Raw genomic sequence first — 27,033 nt, forward strand, 5'->3', positions numbered from 1 at the left:
CAACTGGAGGTCAGCATGCAGAAGAATGCGAATTGATCCATTCTCATCTCCTTGTACTAAGCGCAACTCCAAGTGGATCAAGGACCTCCAGGTAAAACCAGACACACTGAAGCTAATAGAAAAGAAACTGGGGAAGACCCTTGAGGACATGGGCATAGGGGGAAAGTTCCTGAACAGAACACCAATAGCTTATGCTCTAAGATCAAGAATTGGCAAATGTAACTTCATAAAATTACAGTTTCTGTAAGGCAAAGGACACTATCAAAAGGACAAAACAGCAACTAACAAATTGGGAAAAGATCTTCACCAACCCTACATCTGACACAGGGCTAATATCCAATATATACAAAGAACTCAAGAAGGTAGACTCCAGAGAGCCAAATAACCCTGTTAAAAAAATGGGGTACAGAGCTAAACAATGAATTTTTACCTGAAGAATTTCGAATTGCTGAGAAGCACCTTAAGAAATATTCAACATCATTAATCATTAGGGAAATGCAAATCAAAACAACCCTGAGATTTCACCTCACACTAGTCAGAAAGGCTAAGATTAAAAACTCAGGAGATAGCAGGTGTTGGCGAGGATATGGAGAAAGAGGAACACTCCTCCACTGCTGGTGGGGTTGCAAGCTGGTACAACCACTTTGGAAATCAGTCTGGCGGTTCCTCAGAAAACTACACATGACACTTCCGGAGGATCTTTATAACACTCCTGGGCATATACCCAGAGGATTCCCCAGGAGGTAATAAGGACACGTGCTCTATGTTCATAGCAGCCTTATTTATAATAGCCAGAAGCTGGAAAGAACCCAGATGTCCCTCAGTGGAGGAATGGATACAGAAAATGTGGTATATTTACACAGTGGAATACTACTCGGCAATTAAAAACAATGAATTCATGAAATTCTTAGGCAAATGGTTGGAACTGCAAAATATCATCCTAAGTGAGGTAACCCAATCACAAAAGAACACACATGGAATGCAGTCACTGATAAGTGGATATTAATTAGCTCTGAATTACTCAAGACACAATTTTTTTATTCGATATATTTTTATTTACATTTCAAATGATTTCCCCTTTTTCTGGTCCCCCACTCCCCGAAAGTCACATAAGCCCCCTTCCCTCCCCCTGTTCTCCCACCCACCCCTTCCCACTTCCCTGTTCTGGTTTTGCCTTATACTGTTACACTGAGTCTTTCCAAAACCAGGGGCCACTCCTCCGTTCTTCTTGTACCTCATTTGATGTGTGGATTATGTTTTGGGTATTCCAGTTTTCTAGGTTAATATCCACTTATCAGTGAGCGCATACCAGGATTGATCTTTTGAGACTGGGTTACCTCACTTAGTATGATGTTCTCCAGCTCCATCCTTTTGCCTAAGAATTTCATGAATTCATTGTTTCTAATGGCTAAATAGTAAGTACTCCATTGTGTATATATACCACATTTTTTGTATCCATTCTTTTGTTGAGGGATACCTGGGTTCTTTACAGCTTCTGGCAATTATAAATAGGGCTGCTATGAACATAGTGGAGCATATATCCTTGTTACATGCTGGGGAATCCTCTGGGTATATGCCCAGGAGTGGTATAGCAGGATCTTTTGGAAGTGACGTGCCCAGTTTTCTGAGGAACCGCCAAACTGACTTCCAGAGTGGTTGTACCAATTTGCAACCACCAGCAGTGGAGGAGTGTTCCTCTTTCTCCACATCCTCACCAACACCTGCTGTCTCCCGAGTTTTTAATCTTAGCCGTTCTGACTGGTGTAAGGTGAAATCTCAGGGTTGTTTTGATTTGCATTTCCCTAATGACTAGTGAAGTTGAGCATTTTTTAAGATGTTTCTCTGCCATCTGAAGTTCTTCAGGTGAGAATTCTTTAACTCTGTACCCCATTTTTAATAGGGTTATTTGGTTTTCTGGGGTCTAACTTCATGAGTTCTTTGTATATATTGGATATTAGCCCTCTATTTGATGTAGGGTTGGTGAAGATTCAAGACACAATTAACATATCAAATGATTCCCAAGAAGAGGGGAGGAGAGGGCCCTGGTCCTGGAAAGGTTTGATGCAGTAATGTAGGGGAGCACCAGGACAGAGAAGTGGGAGGGGCTTGATCTGGGAATGGGTGCAGGGAAGAGGGCTTGTAGGACTTAAGGGGAAGGGAGAACCAGGAAAGGGGAAATCATTTGGAATGTAAACAAAGAATATAGAAAATAATAAAATCAATAAAAAATAAAAATGAAATGAAAAGAAAAGCTTTCTGAATCACAGAGTGCTCTGTCCTTTCTCAGTTGCAGTACAATGCTGTCCTATATTGCCCTCTAGTTGTATATATGTAAAAAAAAAAACCTCCCCAGCCATATTTGGCTTAAAACCCTTATTTTCAGGGGGCCAGGCAATGTACCTTTTACTTAATTTAAATCTCCTAGGACAACTCATAGAGTGCCTGAAGTAAATCAATATGTATTTATAGCTATTTGTGCAAAGCAATGATATCCTTTCCTCTAAAACCCTGGAATTATATTTTACATTAATGTAGTAGGACAGGATCATGTGAGCCATAAATGTAACTTTAAGTTTTCTAACCATCCATTTTCTAGTCAGGGTTTCTATTCCTGTACAAACATCATGGCCAAGAAGCAAGTTAGGGAGGAAAGGATTCATTCAGCTTACACTTCCACACTGCTGTTCATCACTAAAGGAAGTCAGGACTGGAACTCAAGCAGGTCAGGAAGCAGGAGCTGATGCAGAGGCCATGGAGGGATGTTCCTTACTGGCTTGCTTCCCCTGGCTTGCTCAGCCTGCTCTCTTATAGAACCCAAGAGCACCAGCCCAGGGATGGCACCACCCATAAGGGGCCCTCCCCTCTTGATCACTAATTGAGAAAATGCCCCACAGCTGGATCTCATAGAGGCATTTCCCCAACTGAAGCTCCTTTCTCTGTGATAACTCCAGCCTGTGTCAAATTGACACACAAAACCCAGCCAGTTCAAGCCAGATGGCAGGTATAGGCACTTGCTGCACAAATCTGGCAACCTGAGTTCGATTCCTAGAATCCACATAAAGATGAAAAGAGAGAACTGACTCTACAAAGCTGTTCTTTGACCTCAACACATGTGCCACGGCATGTTTGCCCAAATACACATACAACCTAGGCACAATACAATAAATAATAATAAATTCATAATACATTTGCTTCAAATGTTCTTGTAGATTGGACCAGGAATGTAACTCAGTTAGTAGAGTGCTTGTGTAAGTATGCACAAGGCTCTGTGTTCAATCCGTGGCATGAACCAGGTATGACTGTGCTCTGCACTACTTTGCAGATGTAACCATCACTCAGGAGGTGGAAACCGAGGATCTGAAGTTCAGTTTCATCCTTGCCTACACAGCAAGTTTGAGAACTTGTTTCAAAACAATAACAACAAAAAAACCAGCCGGCATCTATTTCTAAAAACAAAGAAAATGTAAGAATGCATAACGAAATAAATTACTATTATTGGGTGTGTGTGGTTCCGCTGGTGGAGTGCTTGTGTAGAATGCACAAATCCCTGGGTTCAATCCCCATGATCACATAAACCAAATGTGGTGACGTGGTCTTATAATCCCTGCACATGGGATCAGAAGTCAAAGGTCATCCTTCTTCAAAGCCAGACTGGATTACAAAAGACCATCTCAAAAAAAAAAAAAAAAATCTTATCATTCAACATATAGTTAAAGCGTTGAGATATTTTTTACATGTTTTGATTATGTAATCGAAATCTGACTTGTAGTTTGCTTTTACAATGCATCTAAATTTAAGATAACCACATCTGAGCACCAGGTAGCCATCCACCTATTAAAAGGCGCCATTCTGCAAAGCTGGGCTGATTTCTAAAGAGATCACTTTATTTTTCTAATTTTGTAAAACACTAGCTATTAATGCAGTGTGGCCCGTGCTTGTATGCGTGCACAAAAGAAATCCATATGGCGGCGGGGTAAAAGGCACGGTGTACCGGGAGAGAATCAAAGATTGCCCAGAAGTGCGACCTGGAAAGAAAGTTCTATGAAAGAAAGGCAGCGGGCTGTTGGTGGGAGTTTCAAGTTTTCAAATGTTCCTGCTCAAAGAGAAAGGCTTCACAGGGTGCTGGCCCAAAGGGTATTCGAGTGTATAGGGGACAGAAGGTTGTGGTGCGGTGGGTGGGCATTTGCTGAGAGTGCCACTTATAACTTCACGCCCGCTTCTGGTAAACAGACTCAAAAAGAGAGAGAGTGGCTCTGGCTAACAGGACTTTACTTGAGGGAACGACTTGACTTCCAAAGCAGGTGCATGTTTCTCCAAGCGTGGAACACGTTCTCCTGCAGACGCTAGCTGGAGCTTGGAAATCAGCCCCGTCACTCCCATGCCTCAGAATCCTAGGGACTTGCAAATCCACTTCTGGCCACTTGGAGCCCATCTTTAGTAAAACAGCATGTACGACTTTAAAACAAGCCGCCGCTTGCTGAAAATGAGTCCCTGGAAACAGTAGCTAAAGTCAGAAAACTGCAATTCCCAGAAGTCTTTTGGGAAGCTTTGGTAACAAGCAGCTGGCCAATGCGGTACTGCTTCCTGTGTCGTGAGAGCTTCGGGGCTCGTCTTTATGGAGTTTACCTTTGACTTCGGTAGAAATCCTTCCGGGTTTCTTTCTTTCCACAAGATGGCAGCGTCTGAAGAGGAGTTACTGCTGCCGCGGCTTCCGGAGCTCTTCGAAACCAGCAAGAAACTTCTGGAGGACGTGGAAGTAGCAACCGAACCCACCGGCTCCCGAACAGTCCAGGATAAGGTGTCCAAAGGACTAGAACTCCTTGAGAAGGCTGCTGGAATGTTATCGCAGCTTGATTTGTTCAGGTATGGGGGGGAGAGGGCAGTAACCGCAGAGAAGGAATGGTCAGCAAGGGCAGAGCCATTGCACTTGGGTTGAAAGGACCTTTAAGGCTAAAACCGCTCGGTTCCTACTTGTTCACCCTGTGTGCATTCTTTGCATTGTCCACTTCTCTTCTGAGATGCTTAATGTCCCAGGACATTGCTCCCTCGGGTACGGCTGACTGCCTGGCCCTTGGGTGTGCAAGCTCAGCCTCTTTCTTTTCTTCTGGCCAATGTCTTTGCACCACTCTCTCCCAGACCTATTCTTTTCTAGAAGCAAAGGCCACAGTTTAATGCGCAACCAGGCTTCACGGCCTCCTCTTTGCTCTTTCCAGCCGAAATGAAGATTTAGAAGAGATTGCTTCCACCGACCTGAAGTACCTGATGGTGCCGGCGTTGCAAGGAGCTCTCACCATGAAACAAGTCAACCCCAGCAAGCGTCTAGATCATTTGCAGCGGGCTCGAGAACACTTCATACATTTCTTAACTCAGTGTCATTGCTACCATGTAGCAGAGTTTCAGCTACCCCAAACCAAGACTAACTCAGCTGAAAAGAATACTGCTAGCTCCTCCATGGCCTATCCAAATCTCGTTGCTATGGCATCTCAAAGACAGGCTAAAATAGAGAGGTGGGTCAATGGCTGTAATTTGAGGGCTGTAGTTGGGGGTGCATGTGTTTGCATGTGGTGTGTGTGTGTGTGTGTGTGTGTGTGTGTTTTCTACAGAATAGTGTATGTTATTTTCTTGGTTCTTAATGAACATAGCCCCTGGTGAAAGCAAACTTTCCTCAAGACTTTGTCATTGTTGAGAGGGTTGTACTAAAGCTTCAGGACCCCGCCCCCTCCCCAAGCCTTGTAACACTCACCTTATGGTTATCACTAGTAGCAGTGTTTATTCTAACCATTGTTTAACAAAGTATATCATAACCTTTTCCATATCACTGCATAATGCTGTTTGTATGGGGTAAATATTTCAAAAGTACACAATATTTTTGAACTATTTACTGAGCAATTCTGTTCAGAAAGCATACAGGCTGGGATGTAAAGCATCCTGAGTTAATCATAGCCCTGGTACAGCATCATGTCACCTTGATTTAACATTAGTTTCAAAGAAAATTGAATGAACGCACAGTGTCTTAAGAAGAAAGTAAGGCACTGGGGATACAAACTGATTGGGTGTTTGTATGAATGTGGGTGATCATTGTGCTCTGTGGGGAAAAGTAGCGTGGAAACAGCATGGCTGTGTAACATGCTGTGAAGGGAGATGTGGGGGGTACTGTGGAAGCAGTCAGGAGAACCCCCAGGCAGAGGGGGGACAGGTGAGAAGACTAGGCTTCTCAGGAAAGGGGGTGTGTAAGAGGACGAGGAGTGTGAGGCTGAGGAAGAAGAAAGGATGGCAGTGGCATTGGTAACGCCCCAGAGGCATTAAATAAACAGCTGGAATGGAGCTGTGTGGACAGAGAGCAGCGCCCCCTCTCAAGCGGTAAAATAAAGCTAGAGCCGAAAGGTGGAAGGAGGCGGAAGGGATAATGAGGGGGAGTGCTGAAGGGTTCCCATCAGAGAGAACTTAGAATGTGAGGAAAGTAAGGGGCAAGTTTGAGAAGATGTTCGAGTCCCAGGCCCATCGTTAGGTACTCTGTGATTTGGGGGCAGATTACTCAATTCCCCCAGGTGTAAGATGGAGATAGTAAGTGCTCCATAAAGTACTCTATGAAGGATGAGCAGAGAAATACATGGAAACTCAGCACAGCTCAGTCAGGTGTCTGGCTAAAAGTAAGATTGTAGAAGCAGAGCTCTGGGTTTGAGTTTCAGCTTTCCTTCTACGCCATTGGACTTTGAGTAAGTTATTCAACCTATGTGAGCCTCAGGTTCAATCTTAGGTGAAATGAACTAATAGTGGTACCTATTTAATACCATTAGAAAGCGTAAATTGGCTCAGCACCCATGAGCAAATAGACAGCACACACTGGGTTATAAAGAAACAAAAGGACAAGAGATGGGAGGGGTCAGGTTCATCTGGAAGGAGTTGCAGGTAAATCTGACCAGAACACTGTATGCAGTGTGTATGACATTCTGAAATAATTAATAAAAAATTTATTTTAAATTACAAACATAAATTGGGATAGGAGAGAGCATAATAAATTCAGTACTGAGACATGTTGAACTTGAGGTAACCTGCAAGATAACTAAGTAGAGATTTCTGATACCCTTTTACAGCTCAGAGGTAAGATTTGGACTCTAGAGATTTGAGAATCACTTTATTCAACAAATACTTAACTAAGCCCTTCATGAAGGCCAGGAACTGGTATAGATGTTTAAAAACTAGCCAGGATCAGTATTATGAAGCTTTGATTCTAATAAATACAGACAGTAACCTGGTGAGTAAGATAAGTTCAACCTAGCATATGCAAGGCACCAAGTTTGAGTCATGGTACATGTGCATATACACAGAGAAAGCAGAAGAGAAAGGGAGCATTTTGAATTTTTCAAGTTCAGGTACTAAGGGTATGAAGAATAAGAAATTGTAGTTAGGAACAGAGTCTCATGGAATGATCGTTAAAGACGTAGGCTAGGATGATAGCAAATGAATTCCAGAATCCTCTCTCTAAAATTGAACTGCCCATAGGCATAGATCAAAACCTAAGATAGCGACTCGTGTTCACACCCAGAAAGACTGTTGATGCCTTGAGATACAGAGAAAGATAAGGAAGTGACAACGTCTGGTTGGAGAATTGAGGAAAAGGTTTCAAAACACAATGGCCTGTGAGGTTAGTCTCAAAAGATCACGAAAATTAGAAACTGTAGAATTCCTGAATATGAAAGTAATAATACTCATTGTTGAGAATTTTCAAAAAATATTACTTTTAAATAAAAAATAAGCCGTAATTAGTATTCATAGATATCATTATTAACTTTCTGATATGTCTTTTCAGATACACAGTTATTTTAGCTAATAAATTATGAAGCCTACTGTAATACAGCTTTTATCCTATTTTTAAAAAAACTAATATTGTGAGCATTTCCCCTGTCATTTGAAACCATAGTTGGTGGTTTTGTAATATTCCATTCTATAGTTGTACCATAATCATTTAAATTGTTACTGTCGAGTATTTAGATCCAGTTATATTTGCTTGCATTTTGGGATGGTTTTTTGTTCGCTTGTTTTTTGTTTGTTTGCTTTGCTTGGAATGTGTATGCGATTCTAAGTAATACTATGAACAAACATTTGTACTGCTTTGATTAATGTTTCTTTGGACTAGATCTTCTTTGAATATTTTAAGACTCTTGAGGGATGGAAACAATATGGCCATCCACAAGAATGAAGTCTTAAAATAGTTCCCCTTTCACACTCCCCAAATGCCAACATTAGCAAATCCCGTTAGTCAAACAGGAAAAGCTATCTAACTTTGATTTTCATTTCTCTGATCTGTAATCCTGATCTTTGAACTTTTTTTTAAACCTATGTGACAGGTGAGTTGTCAACACTACCTCTATGCTAATGCTCCTGGAGACATGTTACTGTCCTATAATTCCTCTGGCCGCTTATAGGTATTTCACAGATACTGGCTTTTTTCCCCAGTTCTTCCTTTTCCTTTTCTGTTGTAGTGAGTGCTAGGGATTGATTCCAGGACCTCATGCCTCCTAGGAAAGCACTCTATGTCTCTAGTTCAGAGCCATGGCTTTTCACTCTCGAGTGTGCCCACATCCCCAGGTCTTCACTGTTTCAGTAAGTGCACCGCTATTCACCTGGATATGTAAGCAGGAAACTGTGAGCGAGCTTCAACGTGCACCTTTTTCTGAATTTTGTAACCGAGTCCGTCCCTGGGCCTGTCAGTTCTCACAACAAATGCTGTTTTATATGCCCGTTGTCTTCCATCTCTGCTAGCACACACTTTGGTCTAAGGCATCAGTACCTCCCAACCTCAGATAGCCAAGGCCCTGTGTAATATGGTGTCTGTTTCTCCAGTTTCATCCTATGCTCATTGGTATCCAGTGGCTACCTTCCAGTTCTTTGAACAGACCCAGTTCCTTCCTTCCTTTGTCTGTGTTGTTCTCTTTCTATTACATTTTCTTCATATGGCTAATTCTTCATTGTGTAGGTCTCAGCTTAAATGTTATTCTTTAGAGATCCGTTTCTCCACCAGTCTCTTTAAGTAGTTAACATCTGTCATTCTCTCTTCCCTCCACATTTGTTTGCTTCACAGCATGTAGCTATCGTGCAGTTAATGTCATGTGTTCATCTCAGGTTTGTCGCTCTCCTACTAGAATGTGTGCTCTGTGAGGGTAGGAACCATTTCTCTCTTGTTCCTGGTGGTATGCCTTAGCACAGGGCCTAGCATGTACAAAATGCTCCAACAATGTTTACTTAGACAAATAGGAGAAACAATGTAAGCATATGCCAAACAGAAACAGATTTGAATATGTACAGGGAATAGGTTATAGTCCTGTCCGACAGAGGTGCTAAGAGTAGTGTGAGCAGAGGGCTACATGAAGGGCTGGTACAGAATACTGAATGGAAACTGGGGCCTCGAGCTAACAGTGGTCCAACTAGAATGCAGCGATAAAGGGGAAATTACAGCTATCCCAGATACTGCCTTTGTCAGAAGCATTTACATGACTAGAAAAATTATTCAGGACAAATTTGGTAGCTAAATGATAAGAGTGCTTACCTTGAATGCGTGAGAGCCTGGGCTCAATCTCCCATATTGCAAACAAATACCCCTCCTCTTCCCAAAATTATTCAGACTCTTGCTTTCTGTAACTCCTTCTATTCATGACTCTAGATACTGAGACTTCCTAAATAAAACACCTAAATGGTATGTCTTCTCTCATATCTGCTTCCCTGTGCATATTCTCTTAATCATCTTTGAGGCCTAAGTATGAGTGTGTTTGAGTAACAGCACCTCCATTCTTTTAACAGAAATGAAAGTAGAAGCTGGGTAAGTAATAAGACCTAGTGGATTTAGGTTCTTGAGTGACCTCTAGATACCTATTTCCACAGACAAATGGAAATTTGCAACTAAAACTTCATGATTAATGCAAAACATTTAGTATCTCTCTACTTTGGTGAATATAGATGTCTCTTCCAATGGTGGGGGAAACATAGGGGTAAAGATAGGAATTCAGAGTTGGAGCATGTGAGGAGAGAAAAGGGAAGGAAATACCAATCAAATACCAACAAAATACAAATAGAAAAATTTATATCCCCCTACACACACACACACACCTTAACACATACTTAAATTCATGATATTTAGCATAATATAACTTTAAGTCTCTAGATTTGGGACTTCTTATGGTCAGAGGCCTTGACTACTAGTTTATTAGTATTCCAATTGTATTGTATCTCATGGTACCCATCCCAGTATTGGATCTTAATTAAAGCTGGGAGGTTTCCGGAGAGACAGCAGTATTCCAAAAGATGGAAGCAATACAGCATTGTAAACATTGATTCGGGGTAACTGACTTCTACCACTCAATATATGGGGCATGATCTGTCCCCTCCCTAAACTCAGTTTTCTTATCTACTATCAATATTTATATTGCTTTTTACAAAGAATTTTATTGTGTATTTTTCCATTTGATCCTATAACAACCTCATGAAGTAGATCTGCATTATAAAGCTATGTGAATGTGCTTTTCAAATTGACTTGACCAAAATTACATAGCTAGTAAATGGTCAGGCTAGAATTGAAACTGTTCCTTCTAAGTGACTTCTAGACAAGTGGTCACTAGACAGTATACAAAGCATATTGGTGATTCTGGGGGGGGGGGTGCGTGGAACAGTAGAGTGAAAATTTACAGCTATGAGTAATGACAGCAGCTAACTGACAGGGATGCCTGAGAGAAGCGGATAGGGATGAGATTGATAGAAAACGGTGAAATAAATGATGATGGGAAAGGATGAAACACAGATTTGAAGACTGAGGGAAATTTAGTGTTACAACTGCCTGACTATCTGGCCAGCATGATGCTAGTATATAGTCTGCATAAAAGATAACCATGTCTGATAGTAGACATTTGTGGTTGGCTCATTTAATACAGATTTGTAATTCTTTTGTGCTCTGTAACTACTTGGAAACAGCACAAGGAGACTCCCCAGTCAGGGTGGTTACAGCGATAAGGAATTCTAAGGCAGTAGTTGGTCTACCCTGGGGAGCCTAGAACACTGATGTAGTTAGACTGAGCCTTATGGTTCCACCAGTATCTGAGTAATATGAGGAGCCTTCCTCTAATTTTGCCAAGGCACATTTTTATCTGTATGTTATTTACTGGGGTCCTATTTATTCAAATTCTCATGTGAACAAAGTTCCTTTTCTAAGAGAAAAAATTTTGTGTGGCTTGGGGGGTGGGGGGCTTTTGTTTTGTGTTATTTGCTTTTTTAATCCACTGGCCTGAAAGAACAGGTGCTGAAGAGCCAGGAGTCTAAAGAATGGAAAAGAGCTAAGTCACAGAAGCAAGGACATAGAAAAGAGGGATGGAGCAGAGAGTGTGGGAGGTGAACGATCAGGGAGAAGGAGAACTTACAGAACCACTAGACTTACCCAGAATTCACCCTGGAGTAGATACATTCTAGGACTCTTGCATGTTGTTTTCCTATGACATAGGCACCTCCTTGGAAGAGGATGTGTAGCTGCCTGTGGAACCGATTAAGCATTCTCAAGTAATATTTGCAGTAGCACTCTGACCTTTCTATTCTTTTACCTGAAGCCTGCCTAACGGTGATACCATAACAATTATAACATACAAGATACTGTCTTGTTGGGTTAAAGAAGAGCCTAAATGTCTTTATAACAGTGTCTTCTACAGTGCAGTGGTCCTTGACTTTGGGATAAAACCTCTTTTGGCAAAATAAGCCGGAAAGGGAAAGCAAGGGGGTGGGGAAATGGGAGAAGAGGAAGAAGGCATGTGTGCAGAGGAAGGAAAGAAGAGAAGGCATCCACAGAGTTCTGTATAAACTTTGAGGAACAACCCCCCCCACACACACACACACACACACCTAAACTCTCCATCGACTTGAAGCTAGGATCTTATCTAGGTACCCCCGCAGAAGAGCATCCTAGTCTGGAAGTGCAGAATGGGGCTTCCCAGCAGAGGATTTTAATATACTTCTCTTGGCGACCCAAGGCATTTTGACCTGGCTCCTGTTTGTCTCAAGCCTTCATACCCAGCACATTGCCTGTTTTGTGTTTTCAATGCATTTATCTCTTGCCACCTGCACTGCTGTCTCCCCATTTCTCATGGTCATCATTACCTAAGGTTATGTTGGTATCTTCCCTTTCCTGCTTTCTGTCTATTCTAGACACTCCTCCATGCGCATTTGCTTTTCCCTCTTAGATCACTCTTCTGACTATCAAGATGACTTCCCACCTTCTTTTCTTGATGGCTTTGTTCAGGCTGTCTCTTCTGAAGGGTCGCTTCTGCTCACTTTATATATACTAGCACCGCCTGCTTCCACACCATTGTTCTGTCCATTCGCCTTGCTTTTTGCTGCATCACAGCATGTATTCTCATCCAAGTTATCTATTCCTGTTGATTTGTCTTCCTCCGCTAGAATGAAAGCTGCTTGAAAGCAAGGACTGTCTTTTATAAACTGTCTCTAGCACTGAAATATGCGTGTTAATGCTCTGGGATAATTGACAGATACATGATAGATGAGGCACTAGAATGCATCCTGGAAATGGCAGCTGAGGTCACTGAATCCTAAAACTAACTAGAGAGGAGTCAGAAGATCTACCTTAGGAGTGTTTTGCATGAAAGAGAAAAGATGACCAGCTTTTCAGCGTTTCCTAAGGAAGTTCTGACATCAGTGGCAGGTAAACTGTGACTGGTTAAGGTTTTGGCATTCCTTGATGATGCAGCTTCGAAGTGGAGGACTTATAGGAAGCACTGAGGCACTGAGCATCCAGCAGAGTGAGGACTGATAATGGCCAAATGTCTAAAGCATCTCATCGTGAAAGATGACAGGTCTTACTGAGATCAAGATATGCCTAGGCGTATCTTGCGTTGTAGTCTGGGGATTGGCTTTGGCTTATAGAACCCATTCTTAGATCATAGACTCTACTTCCAAGGTAGGGCTTGGCATGCATACTGCCTGGACATCTGCAAAGGCAGACCTTACTATAGCCTTCTTTTGAAGAAATGTGTATTTTTTAAGTTCATGGGTAATGCTTTTCTGTGGAACAGATACAAGCAGAAGAAGGAGGTGGAACATAGGTTGTCTGCACTGAAATCTGCTGTGGAAAGTGGCCAAGCAGATGATGAGCGTGTTCGTGAATATTACCTCCTTCACCTTCGGAGGTGGATTGGGATCAGCTTAGAAGAGATTGAGAGCATTGACCAGGAAATAAAGATCCTGAAAGAAAAAGACTCTCCAAGAGAGGTAAGCCTTGTCCTTGACCACATAGCAATGGGAAGCTGCCACTAGAAGTTTGAGCATTCTGCAGAGGAGAAATCCTTAGCTGGCCGTAGTAGTGACAATTCTAGCTACTGGGGAGGCTGAGGCGGAAAGAAGGTTCACAAGTTTAAGGTCTGTCTGAGTATACAAAACCAAAGATCTCTAAACAAAAATTATAAAACACTGGAAAAGAACTCACTGGAAAAGCAACTCAGTGATGAAGAACTTGTCCAGCAAGGATAGAGCCCTCATCTAATCATTAACACTGCAAAAACTAAATCTTTGTCAATCTCTGTAAAAGCATTGTTCACATTAGGGTAAGTGGAGAAAGGCTGATGGTTTGCCAGAGTCTCTTTCTGATTTGTTACAGCAACCTTCCCTGATACTTTGTAATCTAAGGCACTTAGTTGTGACTGGATGGTATCAAGGAAATGCGCCTTCCTTAAAATTGGAATTGATTTTCCTGTGAAGAGAAGACAGAGAGAGGGAAGAGGGCCTTTATAATCTACTTAATTGTAGAAAAGGGAAAGAACAGGATTAGAATGGGTAAGGAAAACAGAACTGTAGGAAGTCAGGGAGAGAGACACAAGAAGATGAGGCGAAAGAGCGGGGAGTGACTCTGGGCTGGGGACCGACTTAGAACTTAGCCTTACCCAGTCGCACACTCATAGACCAATTGATCATCAGGATGAGACCCTGAAGCAGGGGCATCTTCATAGACGGAATGCCCAGAAGACTACTTTTAAAGCAACCTTGTATAAGGACTTTTGAATGTCCTAACTCTGTTCTGGAGCTGCTTCAAAAGAGTATGTGCTCTGTAGCCACTTGCTCTTTGGTACAGGACCCAGCATGAATTGATTTGATCAGCCTGGTTTGATCACTAATTGATCTGAGTCCTTGGCACCAATGCTTTTTCATTTGACTTGTTCTAATGAGCCTGGGAGCTCTTACCTGAGGAAACTAGCAACCTGGACCTACATGTTAAAGGACCAAAGAATGAACTATTCCATGGTCATAAGGCTCCTTAAATGGTTTGCTGGTATTGCTTTTGCTTTGTCATGTGGTACTGGAAGTGATGCTGTGAAAATGAAATGAGCGCTTCCTGTTTAACCATACTTTGTCCAGTATGCCTAGAGAGCTTTCTCTAAAAACCACTGGTCTATCCTCCCTCCCTTTACGGACAAACATAAATTTCTAAAATACCCTGGAGGTTCTTGAAAATTAACATAGTTACGTTGGAAAGAACTTTGGGGAGAAAACTTTTAATTCTTTTCTGCAGAAGTTTGCGCGGAAAGGAAGTGCTTTAGATTCAGCTCAAGGTGGATATGTGGAACATGGCAGGAAGCTTTGGAATCCCCTTCTTTGGATGGGGAAATTTTGAAACCAAATAGTTTTCCTTTATGGTAAGAAGTTTCCTGAGTGGTCTTGTTCGTTTTCTCTCTCTCTCTCTCTCTCTCTCTCTCTCTCTCTCTCTCTCTCTCTCTCTCTCTCTCTCTCTCTCTCTCATTTCAGCAAAGTACCTAACACCCCTCAAGACTGATAAATAGAGGTGCCATCAAAATGGCTGATGACCCCAGTCTGTCCCCCAAAAGCCACATGATGGGAAACACGAACTGACTCATGCAAATTGTCCTCTGATCTTCACACTTAACTCTTCCCAATAAGAAATAAATGTGAACAGAAAGCAAGAAAGGGAGGGAATTTTGAACCCAGAGCTTTTTCCACACCAGAACACTTGAAAGCCTGGGTGATGAAATGGGTAAACTGGCAAATGCACCTCTAAAATTAATTTTCTCCTCAGGAATCAGCTTGTCACTCATCTCTTCCAGAGAAGCCGCCAATGAAACCCTTCATCCTCACTCGGAACAAGGCACAAGCCAAGTAGGTAGTACTACAGGCCCACCTGCCTCCACAGGGGGTCCATACAATGCTTGAGTAAAATAAAAAATGGACATTTTTGCAAAGTCATGGCTTCAGCTCTGAATAGTGAGTGCTCTTCCAGCAGAGAGCCTAAAGCTTTCCTGATACTTTCTCCATCTTCAGAAATTCCCTTCACAACAAACTTGAAAATCAGCAGATAACCCAGAGAGAAATCAGTGAATCGAATACACAATTGCATGCTTTCCATGGTTCCCCCACCCCCATCATTGACACTCTTGTTGCCCTCGTGAGCAGTCCTCAGAAGGACGTATCTGCCTGCCTGTGATTGAGGTCTGAGGTTTTGATGCTATTCCATAGGCTCACAGGAAAGTATTCTCCACATTTCAGAACCACTGACTGTTAATTGCCAGTTCACGCTGTCATGGTAGAGTGCTGGCCCTTGGGATTAGTTACTGGGAGATGACTGGGCTCTTGACTTTAGTGCTTCCTTCGGGATGCCCCCTTTTCTGCATTCCTGAAGAAGTTTGTACAAGTCCTCAAAAGATTGCCGTGCAGAGCAATGAGAGCTGCCTCATGATTAAAGAGGAAAGAGGCTGTGCAATATTGCTGCATGTGTTTAGTTCTCTAAATGAAATGTGTCTTTTGCAGAGTGTTTGGAACTGGTTATCCAAGCCTGGCAACTATGACGGTGAGTGACTGGTATGAACAGCATCAGAAATTCGGAGCATTGCCAGATCGGGGAATAGCCAAGCCGGTCTCAGGTATGAAGTGGTAAGATGTATGTACTGCTAAACCCTTTTGCCTTCACAGTTAAAGACCCGAGCAAACAGCCTGACAAAAGTCATCTTTTCAGTGTCATTTACCATTAAAGCAAATAGCAGCTGCTTCCGAGCAGTGTCACTTTTGGATCTCTCCATTTATGCTGTGCAAACAGCAGCCAGATAGCAAAACCAAAAACCCACTTGTGACAGTGACAGCAGATTGTACCATGCCGGTTCCTGGAGAGTCAGAAAAGAGAAACTGAACAAAATATTCATAAAAGAGCAATTCCCTACATGTCGTACAAAGTGACCAGAAGCAGGCATAAACTGGGGGGGCAGACCACACTTTGAAGGAAGGGAACTTACAATTCCTTGAGAGCGGGACTCCTGATATTGTATATTCTCTGTTTTATAAAAAGTCAGGTGTGGTGGTGCATACCCTGTAATTCTAGTGCTGGGGAGACAAAGACGGGAGGATCCCAAAAGCTCACTGCTGAGCCAGGCTAGACAAATGGGCAAATCCCATGTTCATAAGAGACTGGAAAGTGTAAGTTAGAGAGCAGTTCAGTGTCAACCTCTGATCTCTGCACACAGGCATATATACTCCTTATGCAGGAAATTCTGAAAGTATACAGAAATAAAGTACACAGACAGCAAAGACGGAAATTCTTGTTGATGTCCCCTTGGAAACAGTAGGACCCAGAGACAGCTGGGTATATTAAAGACCTGGGGGAAGACAGGGAAATTGTCACCCTATTAAATGAGGACATGACCACTCCAAATTATGGTTGCGAAGAAAGTTTCTGTTGTAGATATGAGACAGAGGGAGCTGTAGATATGAAGGTTGCCAGCGGCATCTGGAATTATCCGGAGCAGGGAGAGAGAGTAATAGACTAAACGTGACCAGCGGCCTGAACCAGGCCATGAGAAATGAGAGAGACCTTCACACAATCATGTGTGTACACACAAACACATACATGCACACATGCACACACAGAATAAGACAAACTGTAGACTGATACCAAATAGTTTTTTTATTCGATATATTTTTTATTTACATTTCAAATAATTTCCCCTTTTCTAGACCCCCACTCCCCGAAAGTCCCCTCAGCCCCCTTCTCTTCCCCTGTCCTCCCACCCACCCCTTCCCACTTCCCCGTTCTGATTTTGCTCTATACTGCTTCACTGAGTCGTTCCAGAACCAGGGGCCACTCCTCCATTCTTCTTGTACCTCATTTGATGTGTGGATTATGTTTTGGGTATTCCAGTTTTCTAGGTTAATAACCACTTATTAGTGAGTGCATACCATGATTCACCTTTTGAGTCTGGGTTACCTCACTTAGTATGATGTTCTCTAGCTCCATCCATTTGCCTAAGAATTTCATGAATTCATTGTTTCTAATGGCTGAATAGTACTCCATTGTGTAGATATACCACATTTTTGCATCCACTCTTCTGTTGAGGGATACCTGGGTTCTTTCCAGCATCTGGCAATTATAAATAGGGCTGCTATGAACATAGTAGAGCATGTATCCTTATTACATGGTGGGGAATCCTCTGGGTATATGCCCAGGAGTGGTATAGCAGGATCTTCTGGAAGTGAGGTGCCCAGTTTTCGGAGGAACCGCCAGACTGATTTCCAGAGTGATACCAGATAGTTTTAAAGATATATCTGATAAGGAACGGCTATCCAGATATTCTCTTAAGATTCAGTAAGGACATTGAACGGCCCGATGAAATAAAATAGACCAAAAATGTCTCAGACACTTCACTAAATAAGCTCTGAGATACTCCACATCATGGCATTAGGATAATATAAACTAAAACAGTGAGATGCCGCTACTCATCTAGTGAATGGCCAAATCCAGAATACCTTAAGTGTAAATGGAGCAGACCTTCAATCAGAAATCAGTGATCTTCATACACTGCCTACTATCAATAGGAAATTATGTATTTTAAAATATAAAAAATTATATATCTATTATCAAAAGTGAGAAATATCTAAATCTCTGTACTATATTTCCAGTAGCTACAGTGATATTAAGAAAAGGGGTGGTTGCCCAGGAGCACACATGAATCAGAACTCTGGAAGTGCCTGTTAGCAAGCCCCAAATTACAGGAAGACCAAAACAATTAAATGGACAAATAGACAAACCTATAGTCATCGCTGGTGTCCTATTTTGGGTTCTATGTGTCAGCGCATAATCTCCAGTGCAGCAGCAGGTAGGGCTGTGGGAGGTCAATGGACCCTGCAGTCTTTTACTTCATCAGTGGACTAATAATTTGATGGGCTGTTAGTAAGGGATAGACACTCAGGAATTGGGAGCCTTATTGAAGGGACTAGTCCTTGAGGCCCACCTCACGCTTCCTCTCCGCTCAAGCACATGCTTCTCACTGTGATGCTCAACTTCACCTCGAACCCAGCGTTTTTCACCCCAGCTCTATTGTCAGTAGAGGACACAATTGGAAATGTCAATACTTCTTTTAATAATTTATAGAGTTCTGTTTGCCCGTAAGGCTACAGAAAATCCTGATCAACACTGTCAGTCATCCTACACTAGTTCACATTTATGGCATAATGTCCAACAACAGCAAAATAAACTGTTTTCAAATGCATACGACATATCCACCATATACTATGCCGTCATAAGCTTCTGTTAATTTTCAGAATTCGAAATCACATTGAATGTGTTCTTAGACCATAACATAGCCGGGAAATTCCCTTAAATGGGAATTAGCACCCGAGTAATCCACAAGTCATGGGAGAATTACAATGGGGGAGCATCAGACTTTGAGAACTACAGTGAGCACTGAGCTGAGAGGGAAGTATATGTAATGTTGAAAATACGGTGGGGGCGGGGGGGCGGGACAATAAACCAGTGACCACAAACCTACTTCAGTAAGTCAGGAGAACAAAAAGTAAGAACTTAGAAAGGCGAGAAATCCAAGAGTTGATGGTGAGTCTACGGAAGTTGAATACAGGTGTACTTCTATGACCTCAGGGTATCCTGTCTCAGTATAGACCAGTGGTTCTCAACCTTCCTAGGACTTGAGTCTTTAATATAGTTCGTGTTGTAGTGACCCCCCCAACCATAAAACTATTTTTGTTGCTACTTCATATCTGTACTTTTGCTACTGTTATGAATTGGAATGTAAATATCTGATATGCAGGATATCAGATATGTGACTCTCCCCCACAAGGGCATTGTGAGCCACAGGTTGAGAACCACTGATAAGGATGCCCCTCCACAAGGAAGAGACAGTGCCCATAATGTAACTATGAAGCCTAGCATCATTGTTTGTACATACCAGAATGGATAAGTCCATTTTCGTATATTCATACAATGAGTTGCTGTGTAGCTATAAGGTTAAACTAACTGTAGGTCTTCAGCTGTAAATAATAAATCTAGCTTAAGATTAAGTGGAAAAGCCAAACACAAAAGCATTTATACTGTGATTTCATTCATATAATGTTCAAAAAATAGTGTTGTTAGATGCTGATTAAAAACCAGTATAGTATTTGCCATTAGAGGTGGGTCAGAAATGCAATTGGACCTGAGGGGGCTTCCTCGAAATTAGTAGTGGTTTGTATTCTAACTGGGTACCAGCTGCATGCATTTGTTTAATATATGACAATTCACTGAGCTACGCTCACGTTTTCTTTTTTTCATTTCTGCATGTGTTTATAGTTCAATAAAAGTACAAAATAAACATGGACAATATTTACAACAGAGATAGACAACAGTGAATCCCTGTGAACCACAAAGTAAAGATAGGGAAAGGCAGGTCACCTCTGTTCATGCAGGTTACTGGCATCTGTGCAGGAGACACTGGGAGCTAGCTGCCTGGAAACACTGACAATAGAGAGCTTCAAATTAGTGTATTCAGTAACAACTGCGGTGAGTCTAATTGAAGAACAGCACTTGAAACGAGGGGAGGATCTGCTATCCAGTAGAATCCCCCTGAGGTGGCTCAGTGGGTAAAACCAAGCAAGTGAGACGCACCCATGATTAGCCAGTGTGAAGGGAGCAGAACAGTCCAGCCTGGAATGAACTCTGACAATTAATCCACCTGGTCTCCCAGGGCAGGACCCACGGGGCTTTTCAAATTACCAGTACCAGTTAAAGACATTATTTCAGATTTGTTCTTTTGTTTTTGTTTTGTGCTGTTTTGTGTCTCTTTGAGGAAAATCAAAATTAGGAGAAGCAAGAAGGGACAAATGAAAGTGAGAGAGAAGTAGATTAGCCATGTGATCTGGGCGCCATACTTCTCCAGAGGGTCCATGTGAAAGCAGCAGCTGGAGCCCCGGGGCACTTACAGTAACCACCTGGAATCACAAGCCTTTCTAAACGTTCTGAAAACCTTCACACGAAAATTAGCAGTAGATTCTGATAATGGTTAGAAAACTGTGGCTATACTTTTAAGTAGATGAGTTGTGACGTGTGGAATATATTTTAGAATTGTAAGGAAAACTACAAATGCCACACAAAATGAAGAGGGCTAAAGAAGATAATTGCAAGCACTCCAAAAGGTGAGTTTAAGGCAAGCCCTGGGTGATGGTGATGCTGTCATCCTAGCACTTCGGAGGGGCAGGAGGACCTGAGTACAATGTCATCGTCAGCCACTCTCAGTGTCCCAGGCCAGTGTAGGCTGTACTACTCTGTCCCAAAACATAAGCCAGAGGAAAACAGAAACAAAAGAACAAATAGGGAATAATGTTTTTAAATGTGATGGGAGATACTAGTTGAAAAGCAGTGCAGACCACAGGGGGACCACCCAAATGAGGATCGGGGAACTTGGAAAAGCTAGAATAGAACGAAAGGAAAATGCATCAACACTCAGAGTGCCTTTCCAGGGAAAAGGGGAAAAGGAAGAGAGTTCAACAGAAAGACGGAAATTAAGCAGTTGGGAGAGAAGAACATGTGATCAAAAGTATATTGTGTGAAAAAAGATTTAAATATTTTTTAAACAAGGAAAACTATAAAGCTGATAAAGGGGGATTTAGGATAAAATGACAAATATTAAAGACAGATATAAACAGCATATTCCTGGAAAATTCACCCCGAATAAGTAAGACTAATTTGAATAAAACTACTAGGTATAAAAAAATTTAAATATCATAGACATCTCAACATTTGTAAGTGATTTCCTTCTGAAGTAAAAATAATGCCTTCCTGTGAACTATGACACACTTCATGCTGTGAGAAAATAAATAAGCAAATATTTATGATATTCACAGAGGAAAAATAGGAGCCAAGACAGTACATCTGATAAAAAGCTTTTAAATATAAAGGGTTCCAATGGTTTTCAAAACCCAGGAACTCTAATTCCATGATTCTCTCCCTGAAGAATTTTCTAGAAAATGAGATTGAGCCCACTGCCATAGTGAGAGACATTGGTGGTGACTGGGAACAGTTATTGGTAGAACAAAGACTAAATGGCAGTTAAGAGGGAATGAATATGTAATACTCATAGGCTTGGATAATGTGCATACACGGTGCAAGCAGTCCTTAAAATAAGGAAATAAGAAAAGTCTATGCAAAAAGCTTTAACAGTTCTTAGTGATTATGTTGGTAATAGCATTAGTGTAATTATTCAAAGCTGTACGGATATAAGGGTGTGTCATTGGGTAACTGTCCTGTATTAGTAGTCTGTCCTCTGTCTCTTGAGAACAAGGGCTTATGGTGTGTAAAAGCACAATGCAACTTAAAAGAGCTTCTAAGGAAGTAACAGCAATCCTATATCCCTAATCCGAGCCTATGAAATCATGTATGTCACAATAAAGGCAGAGACCTTTGCTTCGGCCACTGAAAAGAATAGAAACAAGGAGTGGCCTAGGAATAAGTATACTGACTAACCTAAATTGTGGCATGGAAATACCATTCCCAGTCTGGCCTGTAATTCTTGCACTTGGGGGGACGGGGTAGAGCAATGCAAGATCACACATTGGGAGCTGTCAAGAACAAGAGAAAAGACAAAAAGCATTCCTATCAAGACAAAGCCTTAGAGAAAGAAGCTTTCTAATTCTGCAGAGAAATAGTCCCCAGAAACTTAGCTCATGTGTTGAGAAAGATTGGGAAATTTTCCTTTTCACTAGCCAGCTGGGCTTCAGAAAGAATAACTAGCGAGCAGGAATGGCGGTCAGAGGTAGTATGTATATCACTCTCTTATTCACCCACACCCCCAGGACCACAAGAAAATGGAGCTTGCAGATACAGCTCAGTTAGGAGAGCATGTACCCAGTGTTTATGAAGCTTTGGGTTCATTCTCCAGTACCCCCACACACACCTAGAAAGTCAAATCTAAGGAGCAAAAGTGCATCTGACAACCAAACCTTTCTTTATCAGTGTTTATACTGAATTCTTAATTGACATAGAAAAATAGTACAAACTTAGGGGTATCATGCAATGTTTCAGTATACATATTTATTATATAATGCTTTCAAATCAGCATAAACATAGCTGTCTCCACAAACATCATTTCACTTAATTAAAAAAAAATAAAAATAGACATACCATATGATCTGGCAGTCCCACTACTGGGCAGATATCCAAAAGAAAAGCATAAAAGTTTTTTTAGCTTTTCCCTTCTCTTTTTTTGTGGCTGTAGGGATGGAACGTTGTGCTTCACATAGGCTAGATAACCACTCTACACTGAACTTAACATCCAGGCCCCCCTCTCGCTTTTATTAGTATACTATCATTATTTAAGGTTACTATTCTGTGCAATAGAATACCAGAATTTTCCTCCAACTTAACTATAACTTAGTACCCATTGACCATTCTTTTATCCATTCCTCCTTCTCCCATACTCTTTCCAGCCTCTGGTAACCATGATTCTACCCTCAACTTCTATGCTGTCAATGTCTTCTTAGATCCTATGTCTGAGTAAGATCATGGGGTACTCTCCTTTCTATGCCTGGTTCATTTTTCTTAATGCTCTCCAATTGGCATCCATGTCGCTTCAAATGACAAGATGCTCATCCTTTTTAAGTCTCTACATAGTGTTCCTTTATGCATTTGTAACACATTGTCTTTATGCATTCTTTGGAAGATAGACACTTAGGTTGATTGCATTTTTTACACTGTGAGTGAGCATGAGAGTGCAAAAGTCTCCTTGACAGACTAATATCATTTCTTTTGGATATTTGCCCAGTAGCAGGATTGCTAAATCATATGGTACTTCTGCTTTTACTTTTTAAGTCCCTTCCCTATACTGTTTTTCACAGTGACTATACTAGTTTATAACCCTGCCAGCAATGTACAAGGGTTCTTTTTTACTCACATTCTTTCTAGAACTTAGTTTTTCCCTTTTTTGTAATAAGCATTCTAACTAAAGGTCTTGTTCTTTTGGTTGATGTCTCCCTAATAAACTGAGAATACTACCCATTTCTTCATAGATTTATTGGTCATTTGTATGTCTTCTTTTGAAAAATGTCTACTTAAGTCTAGTGCCCATTTTTAAATTAGATTATTTGGACGGTTTAGGTTTTAGTTCTACTATTGAGTTTTCAGAGTTCCTTCTATAGATATACATATACATCCCTAATTAGATGTAGACTTTTCTCCAAACAAAGGTTGTCTCTATACTGTTGTTCATTTCTTTTGCTGTACAGAAACTTTTTTGTTATAGTTTGAGGTAATCGCGTTTGTTTATTTTTGGGTTTGTGTCTAGTGCTTTGGGGGTCTTATCTAAAAAGGCTCAGCTGGTAAAGGCATTTGCCATACAAGACTGATAAGCTCCTGAGTTCAGTCACCAGAACCTACATGGTGGGAAGAAAGAAACACCCCCACAAGTTGGTGTTTTGTGGCAAGCCTCCTCCTCACAAGCACACTAAATAAATAAATATAATAACAAAGAAATCAATTTTAAAATCTCTGCCTCTTTCAGTATCTGAAGTGATTGCACCTATGTTTTCTTCTAGTAATTTCTAATTTTAAGTCTAATATTTAGATTTCCAGTAGATCTTTGTAACTGAAAGTAGAGGTCTAGTTTCATTCTTTTGCCTGTAGTTTCATTATTTTTCCCCATACTGTTTACTGAAATGACTATTAACCATGTGTGTTGTGTGTGTTCCCAGCTTCTTGGTTGAAGATCTGCTGGCCATAGCTTCTTAAATTTGCTTTTACGATCTCATGTTTCATTCAGTCTGTATCTCTTTTTAGGTCATTACCATGCTGACTTTACTGTGTGTGTGTGTGTGTGTGTGTGTATGTGTGTATGTGTGTGTGTGTGTGTGTGTGTGAGAGAGAGAGAGAGAGAGAGAGAGAGAGAGAGAGAGAGAGATGTGGTTATTTGGATGTGCTCCTAAATGGACGCCAGAGGTTGATATCAGGATCAATTGTCTTCTTCTATTATTCTCTATTTTTTGAGACAAGAGTCTCTTACTGAAACTTCAGCTCATCAATTTGGCTAGGCCGGCTCACCAGCGAGCACTAGCAGTCTGCTTGTCTCCACTTCCCCAGAGCTGGCAATACGCTCGTGTGCTGTTGTGTCAGTGCTGGAGATCCAAACTCATAGCCTCATGCTTGTGTGGCTAGCACTTACTGACTAAGCTAGCCCCAGCCCCAAAGAATACATAGTTTTCTCACAAAATTTTGTGGGTGGTATGTTATTGAAAGGTGAACTGAGACAAATGTGACGAACTTTATGTAACACAAATTACTGGAAAACTGGAGACCTGCAGTAATTAAATTCCAAGTCTTGATAAAAATTTATCAAAGAATGTAAAATTATCAAAAAGCACACAAATCAAGTATCAGAGTGAATTTACTGTGCATGGAACCATTTCTTTCATTTGATTCTCAGGCATGCTTGACAGAGTAAGAATTTTGTAACATTAACAAATTCAAGAAAAAAATAAATACATAGATTATGTGGCTATAATAAAGTTGGGACTGGCAAGATAACTTGCAATTAAAAACACTCACTGCTCTTGCGGAACACCCAGGTTCAAGACCCAATACCCAAGTCTTGTCTCACACCAAATTGTAACTTGAGTTCTGGGGATCTGATGCTCTCTTCTGTCCTCTGAGGGCTCCTGGTGCTCATAAACCTCTTACAAACATACATATACCTGATTTCTTTAATCTTAAAAAAATGAATGAAGCAAATTAGTAACTTTCTTTAATCTTAAAAAAAATGAATGAAGCAAATTAGTAACCTGTAATGCCACATCCTTGGAAATTTGATTCTCGGGCGTATTTTTTTAACTTTTAGTGATTTTTGGATTTCTGGGGTTTTTATTGTTACTTGTGGCAGGGGCGGGGCCTGTTTTCATTTCTTTGTGTATTTGTTTTAATGAAGGGATTGTTGGTCATTTAGCAAGAATGCTTTTCCAAAATAGAATCCATTTGTGGAGGATGCTTCTGTGACCTTGGCATCTGTGAAAATTCCCAGAGGCTCCTTTAGTTGCTATCATCACGTAGCATGTTGTAGCTTCTGCAGGGGACATGCCCTCCCTGATTGTGCTGTGCCTGGGCAGTTAGCAGTGCTCTGTTCTCACTGCCTGTGCTTGCTTGTCCGGAGCAAAGCCAAGCTCCTAACATCAATTTGCATTTCCTCGGTTTCATCTCTACCGTTTCTCATTTTCCCATGTTAGCTGATTTCCAAAGAGCAGCTCAACAGCAGGAAGATCAAGAGCAAAAGGATGAAGAGAATGAGGAGAAAGCCTTGCACAGGATGCGAGAGTGGGACGACTGGAAAGACACCCATCCCAGGGGCTATGGCAACCGACAGAACATGGGCTAGTCATCCCAGAAGGCCAAAGGACAATGTGGTGCACACCTTCACACCAAGGACAACTTCAGGAGGGTGCAGTGAGAGCAGCCATGCAGAGTCTTGCTTTGCATTTGATAGTGTCAAATAATTGCTTGTACCCTATAGGTAATGACCAGTGAATTTTTGTTTGGCTTTATTAATCTTGTCACAGTGTATTCTGATTTCTTAAGTGGTCAGAAAAGAGAACAAGAAATGGATCAATAGAACCAATGATAGTATGAATTGGTTCTCTTAAAAGAAAAAAATAAAATAAAACCCCCTCAGTTATGTGGGCCTATGTACAAATGTGGGTATCAGCTAGTTTTATTGTCTGTGGGGAGCCCCAAGGTTTCAGCTGTGGGTCTCTTGAGTATCTGGAAATCCCTGTCATCTACTGTCATTCTGAGCAAGAATTGCCCAGCATTTGAATTCTAGACTTTCTCCTTCCCACTAGGTGTGCTATGATCCCTATGAGCAATACCCATGCTATGGATAATGCTATAGAAGAAGAGATGGGCGAAGAGTTTCAGAATTAGTCTCATGAATATATTGGCTCATCCAGTAATCTCAGCAATTGGGAGGTAAAAGGAGGAGGCTCAGAAGTTCGAGGTCATCCTTAACTCCATAATGAGTTCAAGGCCAGCCTCAACTACATGAAGCTCTAAGTAAATAAAAAAAAACAAAACCGGGGAAGGGGATAAAATTTGAAATGTAAATAAAGAAAATACCTAATTAAAAAAAAGAAAAAAGAAATAAAAAGCCTCTGTTATAAAAGTCCTACCTTCCGATAAGTTATCCTTTGCCTCATTGGGACTTCACTTCTCTCCCACGCTCTAGCTTGGGAGCGTTTCACTTCCCTAGTTCCCTGGTTCCCTGGTTCCCTGGCCCCTGTGCTCTGCTAGCTCAAGAGGTAGCTCCTAGACAGGCTCAACATGTCTACCGGCAAGGAGCAGCTAATTCAGAACCTAGCTCTGGAAGAAAAACTTTCCTGCTGTAAATCACTGTGGTTGGAGCTGGAAATGTGGGCATGGTGTGTGCTGCTATTTTTCTGAAGGGTTTGCCTGATGAACTTGCCCTTGTTGATGCTGATGGGGACAAACTGAGGGGAGAGACACTGGATCTTCTGCATGTCACTCTTTTCCTTAGCACTCCAAAAATCATCTTTGGAAAAGGTTAATTTTAGTTTTATTAGGTATTACTTCCAAAGCTTTGTGAAAAGACTGAGTTTATCATGAGTAATTATTTGGACATTTTGTAATCCCAACAGGAGGTGGAGGGTAGGAGAAAGATCACGTGTTTAGGTCAGCCTCAGCTACATACTAAGTTTGAGGCCAGCCTGGGCTACATGAGACCTGTC

General features: G+C 41.4%; 1 protein-coding gene across 1 annotated transcript; it reads left to right on the forward strand.

Annotated features, from left to right (window-relative positions):
* Positions 1–4,644: 4,644 nt before the first annotated feature.
* Positions 4,645–25,837, forward strand: Igbp1 (immunoglobulin binding protein 1). The gene is made up of 6 exons (XM_052170991.1): positions 4,645–4,863; positions 5,214–5,507; positions 13,065–13,260; positions 15,077–15,156; positions 15,805–15,917; positions 25,519–25,837. The coding sequence occupies exons 1-6, from the start codon at positions 4,673–4,675 to the stop codon at positions 25,665–25,667; spliced, it is 1,023 nt and encodes a 340-aa protein (XP_052026951.1). The 5' UTR covers positions 4,645–4,672; the 3' UTR covers positions 25,668–25,837.
* Positions 25,838–27,033: the final 1,196 nt, after the last annotated feature.

Source organism: Apodemus sylvaticus, chromosome X, assembly GCF_947179515.1.
Source record: "Apodemus sylvaticus chromosome X, mApoSyl1.1, whole genome shotgun sequence".
NCBI classification, from domain to species: Eukaryota; Metazoa; Chordata; class Mammalia; order Rodentia; family Muridae; genus Apodemus; species Apodemus sylvaticus.